The sequence below is a fragment of the Lycorma delicatula genome, chromosome 4 (assembly GCF_047948215.1).
Source record: "Lycorma delicatula isolate Av1 chromosome 4, ASM4794821v1, whole genome shotgun sequence".
Lineage (NCBI taxonomy): Eukaryota > Metazoa > Arthropoda > Insecta > Hemiptera > Fulgoridae > Lycorma > Lycorma delicatula.
Genome location: NC_134458.1, coordinates 97,197,247 through 97,210,873, shown reverse-complemented (window position 1 = coordinate 97,210,873; position 13,627 = coordinate 97,197,247). Strand labels below are relative to the sequence as shown.

The 13,627-nt window shown below is 28.7% G+C and overlaps 1 protein-coding gene across 1 annotated transcript; it reads right to left on the bottom strand.

Annotated features, from left to right (window-relative positions):
* Positions 1-2,836: 2,836 nt before the first annotated feature.
* Positions 2,837-5,091, bottom strand: LOC142322904 (solute carrier family 35 member G1). The gene has a single exon (XM_075361996.1). It carries the CDS (start codon positions 4,778-4,780, stop codon positions 3,716-3,718), a length of 1,065 nt encoding a protein of 354 aa, XP_075218111.1. The 5' UTR covers positions 4,781-5,091; the 3' UTR covers positions 2,837-3,715.
* Positions 5,092-13,627: the final 8,536 nt, after the last annotated feature.

Here is a 13,627-nt window from a genome sequence, read left to right as displayed (position 1 = left end):
TAAACATATGCCATGACCTTCATTTTTATATATATAAATTGTTATTTACATTCCACTCAGTTCATGTATTTTTTATAATTGATTTACTTGTATTTGTTGTTGAGACTAATTTTGTTCCTCCTTCTCAAGAAATATTTTTTGTGCGGCTACTAGTTTCGTTTGCTAAAGACTGTATACATACTTATTGGTAAGCTTGGTGACGTACTATTATTTCTGTTATTTCTACTCATGTTTTTCCTCATTTTGGGTGCATCCTGAGTTATGGTTAAATGTGTGTATGTATGTCTCTCTCTCTCTCTCTCTGTGTGTGTGGCTTGGGTTAAACAATTTTTTTTGCATCTTTTGATATTTTAAACTAGAATAAAAACATCCCAGTTCAAGAATCTACACATAAATAAAAAATAAGTGAACGCAAATAATAAAACAAACACAAAAATATACAAAACTTAAAACACATCTTGAAAGCAAAATTACTTCATATTTAGAAATAAAGATTACCTATAAAACACTGCAATGAGATCATTGTTTTCTAGTATAATTTCACAATTTATCTACAACAGTTTGGAAAAATTAAAAACACAAATATAATAAATAAAATAGACCCTGAGACAACATAGATTAGATATCTTAATTGGACACTAACTGCTTAAACTAACGTGGTAAAACAATTTTGACTTTCTCCAAGACTGAATAAATAAATAAATAATATGACAACATAAAAATTACATAGAAATAAAAAAAAAACTATGTGAATTTCTTACACCTAACACTACACAAAAAATATCAAACAAAATATATTGAAAACCATAGCAAATAGACATAAAATTCCAGACCAACCTCATAAATAACAAATGATAGCACACAAACATGCAATTAACATAATGTTAAAAATACTACTAGACATAAAATGCAGATATAAGGAATAATATAATATAATTTATCAAATAACTCAAACAAGGTACAACAAAAATTGAATAACAAAATTAGAAATAAAAATAACAATTAAATAACAAACAATAATAACAATTGTTATACACTCATTTATCACCATAAAATAAATAAAAATCACAGAAATCTTTAAAAATTCAACTAAAAAAAAAAAATATCATATAAAACAAGTAAAATAATCTCCAAAAACAAAACATCAAATGAAATCAGCTTCAAAACAAATGAAAAAAGTAGATAAGTTAAATAAAAAGCCAATTATTTAGATTTAAAGAACATAACAGCACTAGAAAAATTACTCCCAACCACAAATCAAATATTGGATGCAACACATGTATTCAATAAGATATTGAACGCCAAATATCACAGAATTAAGATAAGTAAAGTATTAAACTAGTTAAGTAAACTTGTAAACTACTAATAGTAAACTAGTAATGTATTAAAGACAATAAGAAATGAACATCTGGAATTTTATTATAAAGTCAAAAATAATAATGCCTAATAAAAGATGATAAAAATATTTAAACGTTCAAAAATTAAATAACAAAAAACATACAATAGAATAATCTTGCACTATAATCATAACACATGGCTCAAGACACAACTAAAATCAGGCAAAATATGGACAAAAATAGCAGAATTACAGTAATTTATGGAATAACTTGATCAAAATCCATCCTAATAAAAAAAATGAAGACAAAATATATTTTTTTTGATTTTCACAGAATTTATTTTAAAAATGGCAGCTATTTTGGTATTCATTAGCTTCCTCATATGTTATATACAGAATACAAAAGCTCAAAAGTATGATTCAAAGAAGAAGGTAAATACATAAAAAAAAGAAATAACACATAAAAAGCAACAAAGGGAGTGCTGCACACATATATCAATAATATATAAATTTAACAGTAAATACTATCAATTAACTCAAAAAGGGAGTGCCACTTACAATAAAATACAAAGCCCATCTTACACTTATAAGTTTAATAACAGTGTACTATTCAAATTTAATTAATCATTTAAAAGTAAATAAGAATTTTTAAGTTTATTAATTTCCAATGACTAAAACACAAGTTTCAGCTTCAAACCTTTGTTCTCAATATGAAGTACTTTAAAATTACCATTAAAAACAAGATACTCATCAATTAAATGAAAGGCATAATTAGAAACCCTCCAGTTATTGGTAAAACTTAATTAATGGTCCCTTATACATTTTTTAAATGATCTACCAGTCTATCCAATATAAACTTTATCCCAAAAACCACATTCAGGTTTGTAAACTCCTGTTTTTTTTAAACTTATATAATGAATTTACCTAGGGAGTTATCAGATTTGAAAGCAATTTCAAAATCTGTTTCTGAAAAATTTACTAATTATCCTGTGGGTTTACTTAAGCAAGTACGAGAAATTTCATTTGTTGGAATGAATTACTTAAGAAGGTAAAACTTTCTTAATTGCAATTTTATATAATTTATTCTGAAGCACTCAATCAGTTAAGACTCATTTGGTAACCACTATTCACAGCTATTTGTTTTATAATGTTAAGTTCCTTCTCAAAATTATCATCTGACATTGAAATATTTAACAATCTATGAATAAAACTATTAACAGCCACTAATTTATGTGAAAATGGATGTAATGATGTACTATGAATGACAGTATCAGTATGTGATGGTTTGTGATGTAAGCTAAAATCCAGTTTGTTATTTATTGATTTTAGTAATATTTAAATACAAAGAGAAGACAGAATAATTTTGTTCAACTTCCAATTATTTTTTTGTAATATGTTAATAAAATTCAAGAATATTCTTAACAGTCTCAAGCTACCCGTGTAAAATAACCAAAAACATCATCCACATATCTAAACCAAAATTATAAATATTTGAAGAAAGGCTGAGCAGAAATTTTGTTTTCTAAATCATTCATAAAAATTTTGCCAGCTAACAGATTAAGTCGATTACCCATAATTAGACCCTCTTTTGGAGTGTAGATGTTAAATTCAAAATAATTTTGATTAAAACCAACATTCAATGCCTCAACTATGTTTGTTTTAATTTATGTTGACCTTCACTTTTTCTGTGTTACCATAATCATACGTCAGTATGAATGTCAAGTAATTGTTCAGTATAATTTGTACAATAAAATCACATATAAATAAACTTTCATTAAGAAATTAGCCAACTGTAAAAAACTCATTTTAATGCAACAAAGTTAAATATTATTCAGTTTTTGTGCACATACATAATTAAGATCTTAATTATTTTGATAAAAAAATACTGTATAATGGTAAAAACTCGTCATAATTTTATAAAAGTACCAACTAATTCTGTACAATATTTTTGTTAGGTTTTGGACTTTTTATTTCAGGCATTATTACTGAAGATAAGCACTCTACATATTTATAAAATGTATGAAGTATTTAGGCTTGATACTGTTTTAGGCTAGAATAAATGGAACTACTATAGTATATTAACTGTAAACAATTACCTGGATATCTATTGCTATTGGGTGTTCTCTTTTCATTAAACAATGAAAACATCTTAAAAGTGTCACTAATTAACTCTAAAAATATATATATAAAAAGATATTTACACCAAAGATACTTCAACAAAAAAGAGAACATTACAGCCGTGTAGAAATCAAGCCTTATAACAATATGCAGGTGCAGTCAGCTAAATAATGACCTGAAAGCATTTTAAATGCTATGATTAACAGAAACTTAACTCCATTCATTTCTATTAAATATAGTTAAATTCAAAATTAAAAAAAATCACATTTCAAATATGCAGAAGGTTTTACGAAGAGAAGAATTTTCTGGTAATGCTAATACCCACTTTCTTAAACCATTTAGAAGAACTGAACTGGTAACTAAAAAAGCACCAGCAATGCTGTAACGATTAGGCACCTCTTGAAAAAAAAGGACCTGCCAAAGAAAAGCAAAAACAATATCAGTTGATCGAGCAATAGCAACTGGACCGGCTTGTTCCAACTGCAAAGACAAAGTCAACAATATCTGACCTCCAAAACTAAAAAGGGCTAAGGCAACAACTAAAAGTCTTTCAGTTCCACACTGAGGCCAGCACAAGGCTCCTAAACTCCACGTAACAGTAAGTGTCTGAATTAATGCAAAGGCACCAAAATTCACCATTATGACTGAAAAATGAAGACCCTTCAAAGCTCTCAGTAAAACATATGCATTGGCACCAAAAAGTGTAGCAGAGAATGCAGCTACTGCACCCCAAAGATCGGTTTCTACTACCTGCTGATCTGAAGCTAACGCTGGAATACTAGAGCCAAATATAAATGGTGGTCTTGTGATTAAGATCATTCCTATCAATGTCAAGCAAATAGTTATAACATGAAACAAACCACATGGCTCTTTCAAAAACAAACGTGCGAAAATAGCCACAAACACAGGCACACTGAACACTACCACTGAAGCATCTGCAAGCGGCATATGTCTGAATGCGTAGAAGCTTAACATTAAACCTGTTGTTCCGACGAATGAACGTAGAAGAAGCATTACACGTTTTCCTTTCGGGAAGGGGCATTCATTACGCCAAATTACGATCGGAATAGCAGGTAATAAAACACCAACAAATCTGCAGGCAGCAAGTTGTGTGGGGTGAACGTTAACCATCCACTTCACAATTACTGATGCTAACGAAAAAAACAAAGAAGAGATAGCCGCTAGTAATAAACCGAGATAAGGACATGGTTTAGGTTTCCTGCTCAAAGCCGGCTGAACTGTTATCTCAACGTCTTCCTCTTTACATTCTTCTTCATCAACCAAGTGCTGCATTTCCAAGCGTTCATCTACGTCAATCGTAGGCATTTCGGCGTATTTTAATGATCAACAAAGTAAATCAAACACACTACACTAATATTAATGCTTCTTTTACGTATTCGTCTATAAACAATAATAAACTCCCCACAAGACTACAGTAAACATGTTGCATCACGTTCCTAAATAACCTAAGTAAGATTCACGTTATGTTAGACATAACCAATAGTTAATCCGCTTGTTACCACTGACTAGTTAATCGTAACCTCTAGATTTAAACATCTCACAAACAAAAGTCAGAAAAATACTTTTTCATAAATTTTATGTTTTATCATAATATAAAACACAACTGAAACATAACATCACAATACAACAACCTATAGTTTTAAATATATCGATATTTTCAATGAACTGTGGTACCTGAATCAGAGAAACTTAATAAAAATCCATGCGGCTAAAACTGAGTTACGAAACAAATTAAAATAATTTACATAGAAAATAATACTAGTTTAGCAGTGACGGTAAACAGTCTTAAACGAAAATAAGTGAAAAGGTAAATAAAATATATTGTATTTTATTTAGTTAGCAACTGTTAGCGTGCGCGTATAACAAATATAAAGTTGAACTCGGTAACCCACTAAGGTTTGTTTTACTTAATCTGCTCCGATCTGACTTTCGAAGTAAAACAGTGTATTATCTCTTTCCACCGTACCGATATGTCATTAGTTACTTACGGTTTACCTCTAACAAGTGGGATTTCCGAAGTCAAGGTTTTTTATAATCGTAATAAAATTAATTTTTGAAGACAAAATATTTCTCACAAATGTAATTATGAAATACATTGATCATCGTAACGAAATCTGGTAACACTGTTTAATTACTTATTTTCATAATACGTAATTAAGTTCAAAAGATATTTTCCGAGTAATTATACACCTTTTTCGTCAGTGGATTTCGAAAATGCACTGTTCTTAGTGATGCCAGTAATGAAGTGGTTAGAAGAGAAACATCCAACATTGCAAATGATTCTTTATTCAGCTTTTACTAGTTTTAATGAAAATCCCTAACCAAATTCCCAGACATAAAACTACAAATGAAGTGAATGTATGATGATCAAAGCAGGGCAATGGTGTTAAAAGAGTTAAATCTACCATACAAAATAATCCTATGTACAACATGGACATTCTTTTAATATAAACTGAGAATTCATTCTCTTGATTATAAACATCCTGAAAGGATACTTTTTAAAATTATTAAGAATTTTATCTTATTCTCTACATAAGTAGAAACGCAAATTCACAAGATTTTTTTTTTTTGACAATGAAACGCATCAATTTCATTCTCAGTGGTGCTGTTAATCCAAACTTTCAAACACAAACATAGGTCACACCCTTAAGCAAACTCCTTATAGAAGCACAACTCTACATAGACAATATCAGTCATCAATATTTTATGTGGTAAAAGATTTAACAGATTTACAAGACAGAATCCACCTTTTGTCAGTAACTATTATAAAATAAAAAATATATAGTAAAAACTACTTTGAAATCCCCCACTGCTTAATTCATCCATTTCAGATATTGAATCTGAACTCCCTCAAGAATATGTTGCATGAAGGTGAAAAATTAGAAAATTTATATTTGCAGATTCCTAGCAATTATAGTAGATAGTAAACTTTCTTGTACAGGCCATTTAACAACCACTGACATTAAAATTACTACTTTTTCAAAAGGATGGTATCTTTGATCAGTAACAACCATGTGCTTGTTGTACTACTTATTCAAATTTATTATACACAAATGTAATTTAGGTTTTGCTACTTGTGTACATTAAAAGAATCTTCATGTGTGTGTATATATATTTATTTTTTTTTTTAATTACAACTTTACTTAAACCAAATTTTATAGACTTATCTTGTGTAGACATTATTTTAATAATGTATGATACATATATGTATAATTAATAACAACAATGATGAGTAAAATAGGTAAAGTAGGTATTTTTACTTACCTCCTTAACACAGCAGTATTTTCAAGGGTGTTCATAATCTCACCTATAGTTTAATCTATACGAATGTCAGTTTCAAGTTACAGCATTGAATAATATCAGACTGATAAGAACAATTTCTGGTAATTTTGGTTAGAACAGCTAAGCTTTGGTCAGCACATTTAAATATTACAGTATACAATCTCTGTGAAGCCAACATAAACAGGACATCACTTTCAATTTCTGTCAAGTAGTTCATTAATTTATTTGTTTTTTATAAATATAAAATGTTTCTAATTTCTTATTGTTAAAAATTTCTAGCATATCTAAATTACTTCCGTATCTTATAAGTTTAATTTTTCAATTAAATTCCCCAACATGGAAGTTTGTGTACTACTGTGTTTAAAAAAAATCCCACAAATATTCATTTTGACTGATTTGAAGTAGAAGAAGTTTAATTTTTCTTTCAACATTAGGTGTATTACCTGTAGAAACATAAGGAATTGTATGTTGTGAAAATATAAACACATCATCTCTTAAACAGTATAATGTGCATAGTTCTGTTTATAAAAATATAAATTTTTGTAAATTAATTTCAGAAATAACAGCTGACAAAGGAGAGCCCATTAGTAACGCATTTGACTTTAAATAAAACTTATTATTAAATTCAAAGTAATTTTGGATTTTGGTTACATGCACTTCAAATTATAATAATAAAACTAGATTATAAGCACAAAACTTTTTATTTATATTTATGTTAAAAAAAACCCAAAGCAAGAAGTCAAGTCTGTACTTTTCAAAGATCAAGAGTAAATAAGAAACTGACTGAAAGTGATCAAACGTTGAGAAAAGTAATTTTTTGTGACAAACTGCTAAATAATATTAAAAAAAAGAATTAAAGGATGAATTTTTTAGAATTAAAATTTAGAAGATGTCTATTGTCATCAGAAATAATTCACATAATTAGAATTCAGTATATCAGAAATGTAAATTGCTTCTTTATTTCAGTGATTGATTGATTTGTACAATATTCTCGAAGTCTCCAGAGAACTAGTACAGCTTTCTTCAACTCAGGGCTCATAGGCAACTGCATCCCTTATTCATTTAATAAGTATAATTACATAGTTATATCAATGGATTGTCAGGTCAGAATATATTGTTAATTAGAACCTAACATAATGGTATTTAGGGATCCAGCTAGATATTTGAACTATTAACATCAGGCCTTGAAATATCAACTTCTCACAAGGAATGGGTAACACTTAATCATCTACACCACTCCAACACACACAAAAGACTATTTAAATGTATCACATATAAACTGTATTTCTTTATCTTTCATGCAGAAAGCATCTCTCAAAAATGTTAGATGAGATTTAACTTAGCAAACCAATCATTTTTATCCAGTAATTCACTGTCATTTAAATATAGATTTCATATACTTTTAAGTGAAACTGTGGCTTTGCATTTGATACAACTACATTATTATTGTTAGAACTTTCTTCTCAGACTATCAATCTTGAAATATCATCATAACCACTAAGGGTCATAACAGCAATAAAATTTAAAATTCCTTTCTGCGATTCAAGTCTAATATTGTTTCACAATAATTTAAATTAACTAATCATTGACAAAAATTAATATTTTGAATCGATTAAAAGAATGAATTATAAAAATGTGGCAATATGTGGTTGATTTTTAAAATAATTTCCGTTAACTCTAATATCTGCATTCTTGCTTTCATTCATTACTTTAGTCAATCAATTTCCCTATTTGAATTTTCTTGTGGATAATGATGTGTTACAGGTGAATATGCATTCAGTCTGTCCAGTAAAGTATTTAGTGAAATCACTGCAGTATAATTAGTATAGTCATGGATTGCTGTCTATCAGTGTATGCTTTGTTAGAATCCTGTATGATTTAATCATAGACACAGGAATACACATAAACACAATAAAAGAGTAAAATTTTACAAATACCACATAGAGATAAGACGTATAAAAAAAGTAATTAACCACAATCTGTAAATTTTTACCAAGAAAACCAAGATCTCAATCCACTTGAACAATATGAAACCAAGGTATACAAAATGTGACAAAAATATATATAGAATATATATTACTTCATTACATATTTATAAAATTTCCTAACCTTTTTAAGACAGATGCTACCAGATATTACACTAAGAAAAGAACTGATTTAATTAGCTCCAAAAGCCTTAGAATAAAGGTTCCATTAATTTGAAAGCAAGTCATTAAGAATTTAATAATTTTAAAGTATTTATGTTTTATCAAGCTGTTTTACAAATTTCTTACAATTGTTCTCTATACAAGATATATTTATACAGTTTTGAATAAGACATCATGATAAGTGAACAAGAAAGTAGAAAGTAACTTCAGTGATAAAGATAAAGCAAATGATATGACCAGACTACTCTACAACGGAGCCTTACACAAAAATAATTAGAAGTACATTTGGTAGTGATTTTTCAATACAGCTTGAATGATTATACTACACAATGTAAAGCAATCCTGAGACAATTAATTGAATATAATATTCCTTCAGAAATGAGATCTTGTAAATTAATCTTTTTATTTATTAAATAATGTATGTATGCTGTTTACAAACATAATAATAAGAAAGGCAACTGACCAATTTGTTTGCATGTTCCATGAAAAACCTTTTCAACTTTCGCAAGTGAAAGAGAAGTTAACATTAACATGCACCTTCTTTCATTGTACAGAATATTTGCACGCAAGTAATAAAAAAGAAATAAGAAACCAATACGTCATCAAACAAATAAATTATGTTATCAAATTATTGCATTTAAAATAACGATTTACACACTGTTCGGAATAATTCAGGGACATATCAACTATAAATCTTGTTTTATTACACAGAATTGTCATTAACTTATATGCATATAATACTATATTATATTTTATGACTTAAAAAACAAATATAGTTTGGTTATAGAGGCTGATAAAAATGAACATGAGAATTTAACGGTATTTCAAATTGGAATACAATTTTTTTATACTGAGAAAATAAAGTACCCTTTTCCAGGCTTTTACCTTCTTCAGCAAAATAATAATCACTATTATGAATAATTTTTATAAATAAACAATGTCACATTTCTGAGAAGTGCTTTTCACAGTAATGCAAAATATTCATTCATTGTATAAATTAAAATATCACTAGATAAAACACTGACATTAGAAGTTGTATAAGGAACATACTTAAACAGCTAAACAATCCATCATGAGATAAATATATATGATGCTAGATAGCCTTTTTATGGAATATTATACACTTTTTTGCTTATGCTAACCTACTTTAATTCTTTTGGTACCAAAATTCAGTAATCATACAGAAATTATCAGGGATGTTTTATTCAAAAATGCTTGAGACAGCAAGCTTTGGCTTTATCTTTTGCCACCAGCCCTAGTGCTGGCAGGTGTATAGTATAAATTTAAGTAGTTTACCTTTTTCCTATCAACTCAACAGAGCTGCCTTAGAATATCATCACAACCCAGTTCCCACTCTATGAGGGAAGAAAGGTTGATTTTTGAAGAAAATTAGTAGAGTTTAGGGAAGTACATGGGGGTTGTAGATTACGGTATGTATAACTTGTATATATGCGACTGGACAAAGGTTTTTCTAACTGGACAAAATGGCGGCAGTTTTAAGGTGGTGAAAATCGGTTTTTTCAATTTTGTAGGCCAATGTAAACTTCCTAGGAGAAAAAGTTCCAAATAAAACTAGCAGGCATTCGCAGTACCTGCAATTTAATCCCTTCAAAATTGACTTTCATTAATTAGTTACTGCAAAAAAGCCAAAAAACCATTAAATATGCCGGTTTTTTGCAAAGCCAATATTTATTGCAAAATTAACTTTTATACTATTTATATTGTTTTAAAAGTTAACTCTTGGAATTCTGAATTCACTGAGTGGTTACACAAAAAAAAATTGATTTATTCATTGGTGAGACGTAATTTGTTTATAAAAAGACTCTTAGGCAACTGTTATTATTTTGACTTTAAGAACTTTTTCATGTCCATTTTAAGTACAATCTATTCTTCAAGACTTGTACTTTAAAATGGTGAAAAGTTTTAGACCAAAAATTAATGCTACACTTGTTTAACTTCTTTGAAAAAATGAGCCTGGAGAGCTATTGTAAGCAGCAGCAACGTGTATAAAAAGTTTCCCTTCTACTAAATTACTTTCAAAAAACTGTTGACTCTTGTTCAGATGACACATCCACTCTTCGAAACTGGAATTCATGTACACTGTAAAAAATTACCTTAAATTTTAATGTACTTTTTGAAGCAAAATTTATAAATGTAGTATTTAATAGTTTGTTTATGTATATAAATTTTGAACGTAGATAATAGTAATATTAATTGGAACCAATCAATTTATATTAACTGGACTGGATATTACATAAACACAACAAACAATGTTTAAAAATATTATTCTGTCTGTGTTTATACAGACAAAATTATAATTATAGAGTACACTCATATTTATGAGTTGCAACATATTACAATGATTATTATTTGAATTTATAAATTTTTATATAAAAATTTATAAATTCAAGTCGCCGATTGTATACCTTGATGAAACATTTATTTTGTCGTCATACCTCAACAAAATCATGGACGAATGCTTCAGGGAAGGACTTCTAACTCCAATTTCTAAAGGCAATAGATTGATTTTCTTACACATGCTAGGGGTGAAATGGGATTTATTCTGGACAAATTGCCCTGGAAAGCAAATGCAGCAACTGGCGACTATCACAACTCTATGAATGGAAATAATTACTTAAAATGGGCTGAAGAGAAATTAATGAAAAATTTTCCTGAAAATTCTGTAATAATTTTAGACAACGCATCTTTCACAAAACATTGCAAGAAAATTTTCCCACATCCAATACAAGAAATGCAGGACTATTTATGTAATTATTGCATTCCATTCTCATCTACTATGCAGAACCTATACAAGATAATTAAAATGAATAAAGAAAAATTAAAAGTATTTATGTGATGAACTTGCCAAGAAAAATGGGCTACTCCTGTACCACCCAGACTTAAACTCTACAGTAAAGGTTTGGTCTGAAGTAGAATGATACGTGGAAGCTACAATGTCACTTTTGACTTTAACAATGTTAAACAGACTGCCAAAGATAAATTCTCTAAAATAGACGCATCTTACTGGAAACCTTATTGCGAAGAAGTAAAAAAAAGAAGAAAATAAATACATTAGACAGGAGCACATAATAGATAACACTACAGAATCTTTTCAAATTTCTTTTGGAAGATGATAGTGATAGTGAAAGTGATGACAAGGGAAATTCAGAATTTAGCAGTTTGGATGATGATGTTTAACCACTATAGTTTCTAAAATGATATTTTTATTTTTACAGTTAGTGTATTCTTTTAATTTGTGTGAAACATGCAGTAGCTTAGAGTTTTATTTTTCAGAAGATTTATAAAATAATTTTTATAACTTCAGTTAATTACACTTCATTTAATTCATCAATGGATCAGCATAATATTAACTGAAAAACAATAGGATTTTTTCATAAGGTATATAACTACATTATCAATTAAAAGTGGATTAATTATATTAATTAAATAATAATATTATTCAATTTTAATTCTTGGCACAATTAATATTAACATGAAAGAAATAATAATTATGATCATAATAAATATTAGTAGTGTTGTATTTTTGTGTAGTATATAAAAATACAGATGGTTCCGTAGCAAACTGTAGTTACGCTAAATGGGTAATAGAATATCAGCTGGAGAAGGTTCAGTTGACATAGCTGTTCAGCATGTTTCTACCAAACATATGGTTTGCATCCTGCTGGTTAGTTAGTACTACTCTCTGCTGTGGGATGTGCTCGCATCAGTCCGCTACTCAAACGATAGGCGTTCAGATTTATGTAGCTGTGTATTAGCAATGTAATAAGTTTTGTATTATTTATTAAGATTTCATATGTTTATGGATATTAAAACCATGTTTTATTAGTTCACCTCAATCTAATGTACAAGACACTACAAAATGTAAACTCTTTTTCTATAATTGCTTGTTAAAAATTTAATATGTTTCAATTAATGCATCTTTGATTTTCTTCTTATAATCTTATGCTTCATAAACCAAGAGAATTCATGTCGACATTTAAAATTCACGATTGTAAGATTACAGTTCCGCGTAAGTTAACATTAAGCTATTAATGGTTTTCAATGAACAACAATAATAAAATTTTGGGCAACTCTGCACATTATTTATTATCCACCCGACGGATGATTCACTCTTGGAAATACAGTCCACTAAATGAATATTTTTAGGTTTTAGAACCAACAATAGCGCTAAGCTTCAAGATTCATGCCCTTTACTATAAATAATATCTCAAAATTAAGTATAAGCAGTGCATATAATGGTCCATTTCTCTATAGGAGTATATTAATTTATTGCTTTATATTATAAGTTACAATTTTTTTAACAGCTGAATCGAATGAAAAGCACTTAGGTATATAAGCACTAATCAGAGTTATTTTCTCTGATTATAATGATGTTGACTATACATTCAGCTCCTGTAGTGAACAAAGAGAAGGAATTACGTGCAGAGATGAACATTTCTTGCATTTTGATGGACTCTGCATACTGACATAGAACAGTATATTTGACTCCAAGAAGACAATAATAAAACTGCTTCACCCTTCCATTTCCTTGGCATGAGATTATCTTCTGTTTTTTTTTTGTTTCTTAGTATTTTTGTGTCAGGAGTGGCATGTATCTCACAATGGCTTGCCTACAATCTTTTTGGTTATAGCAGCTAACCTTAACAGTGGCAACACATGCAAATAACTGGGCAACAAGCCAAAAACGTTTTATTCAAAGACA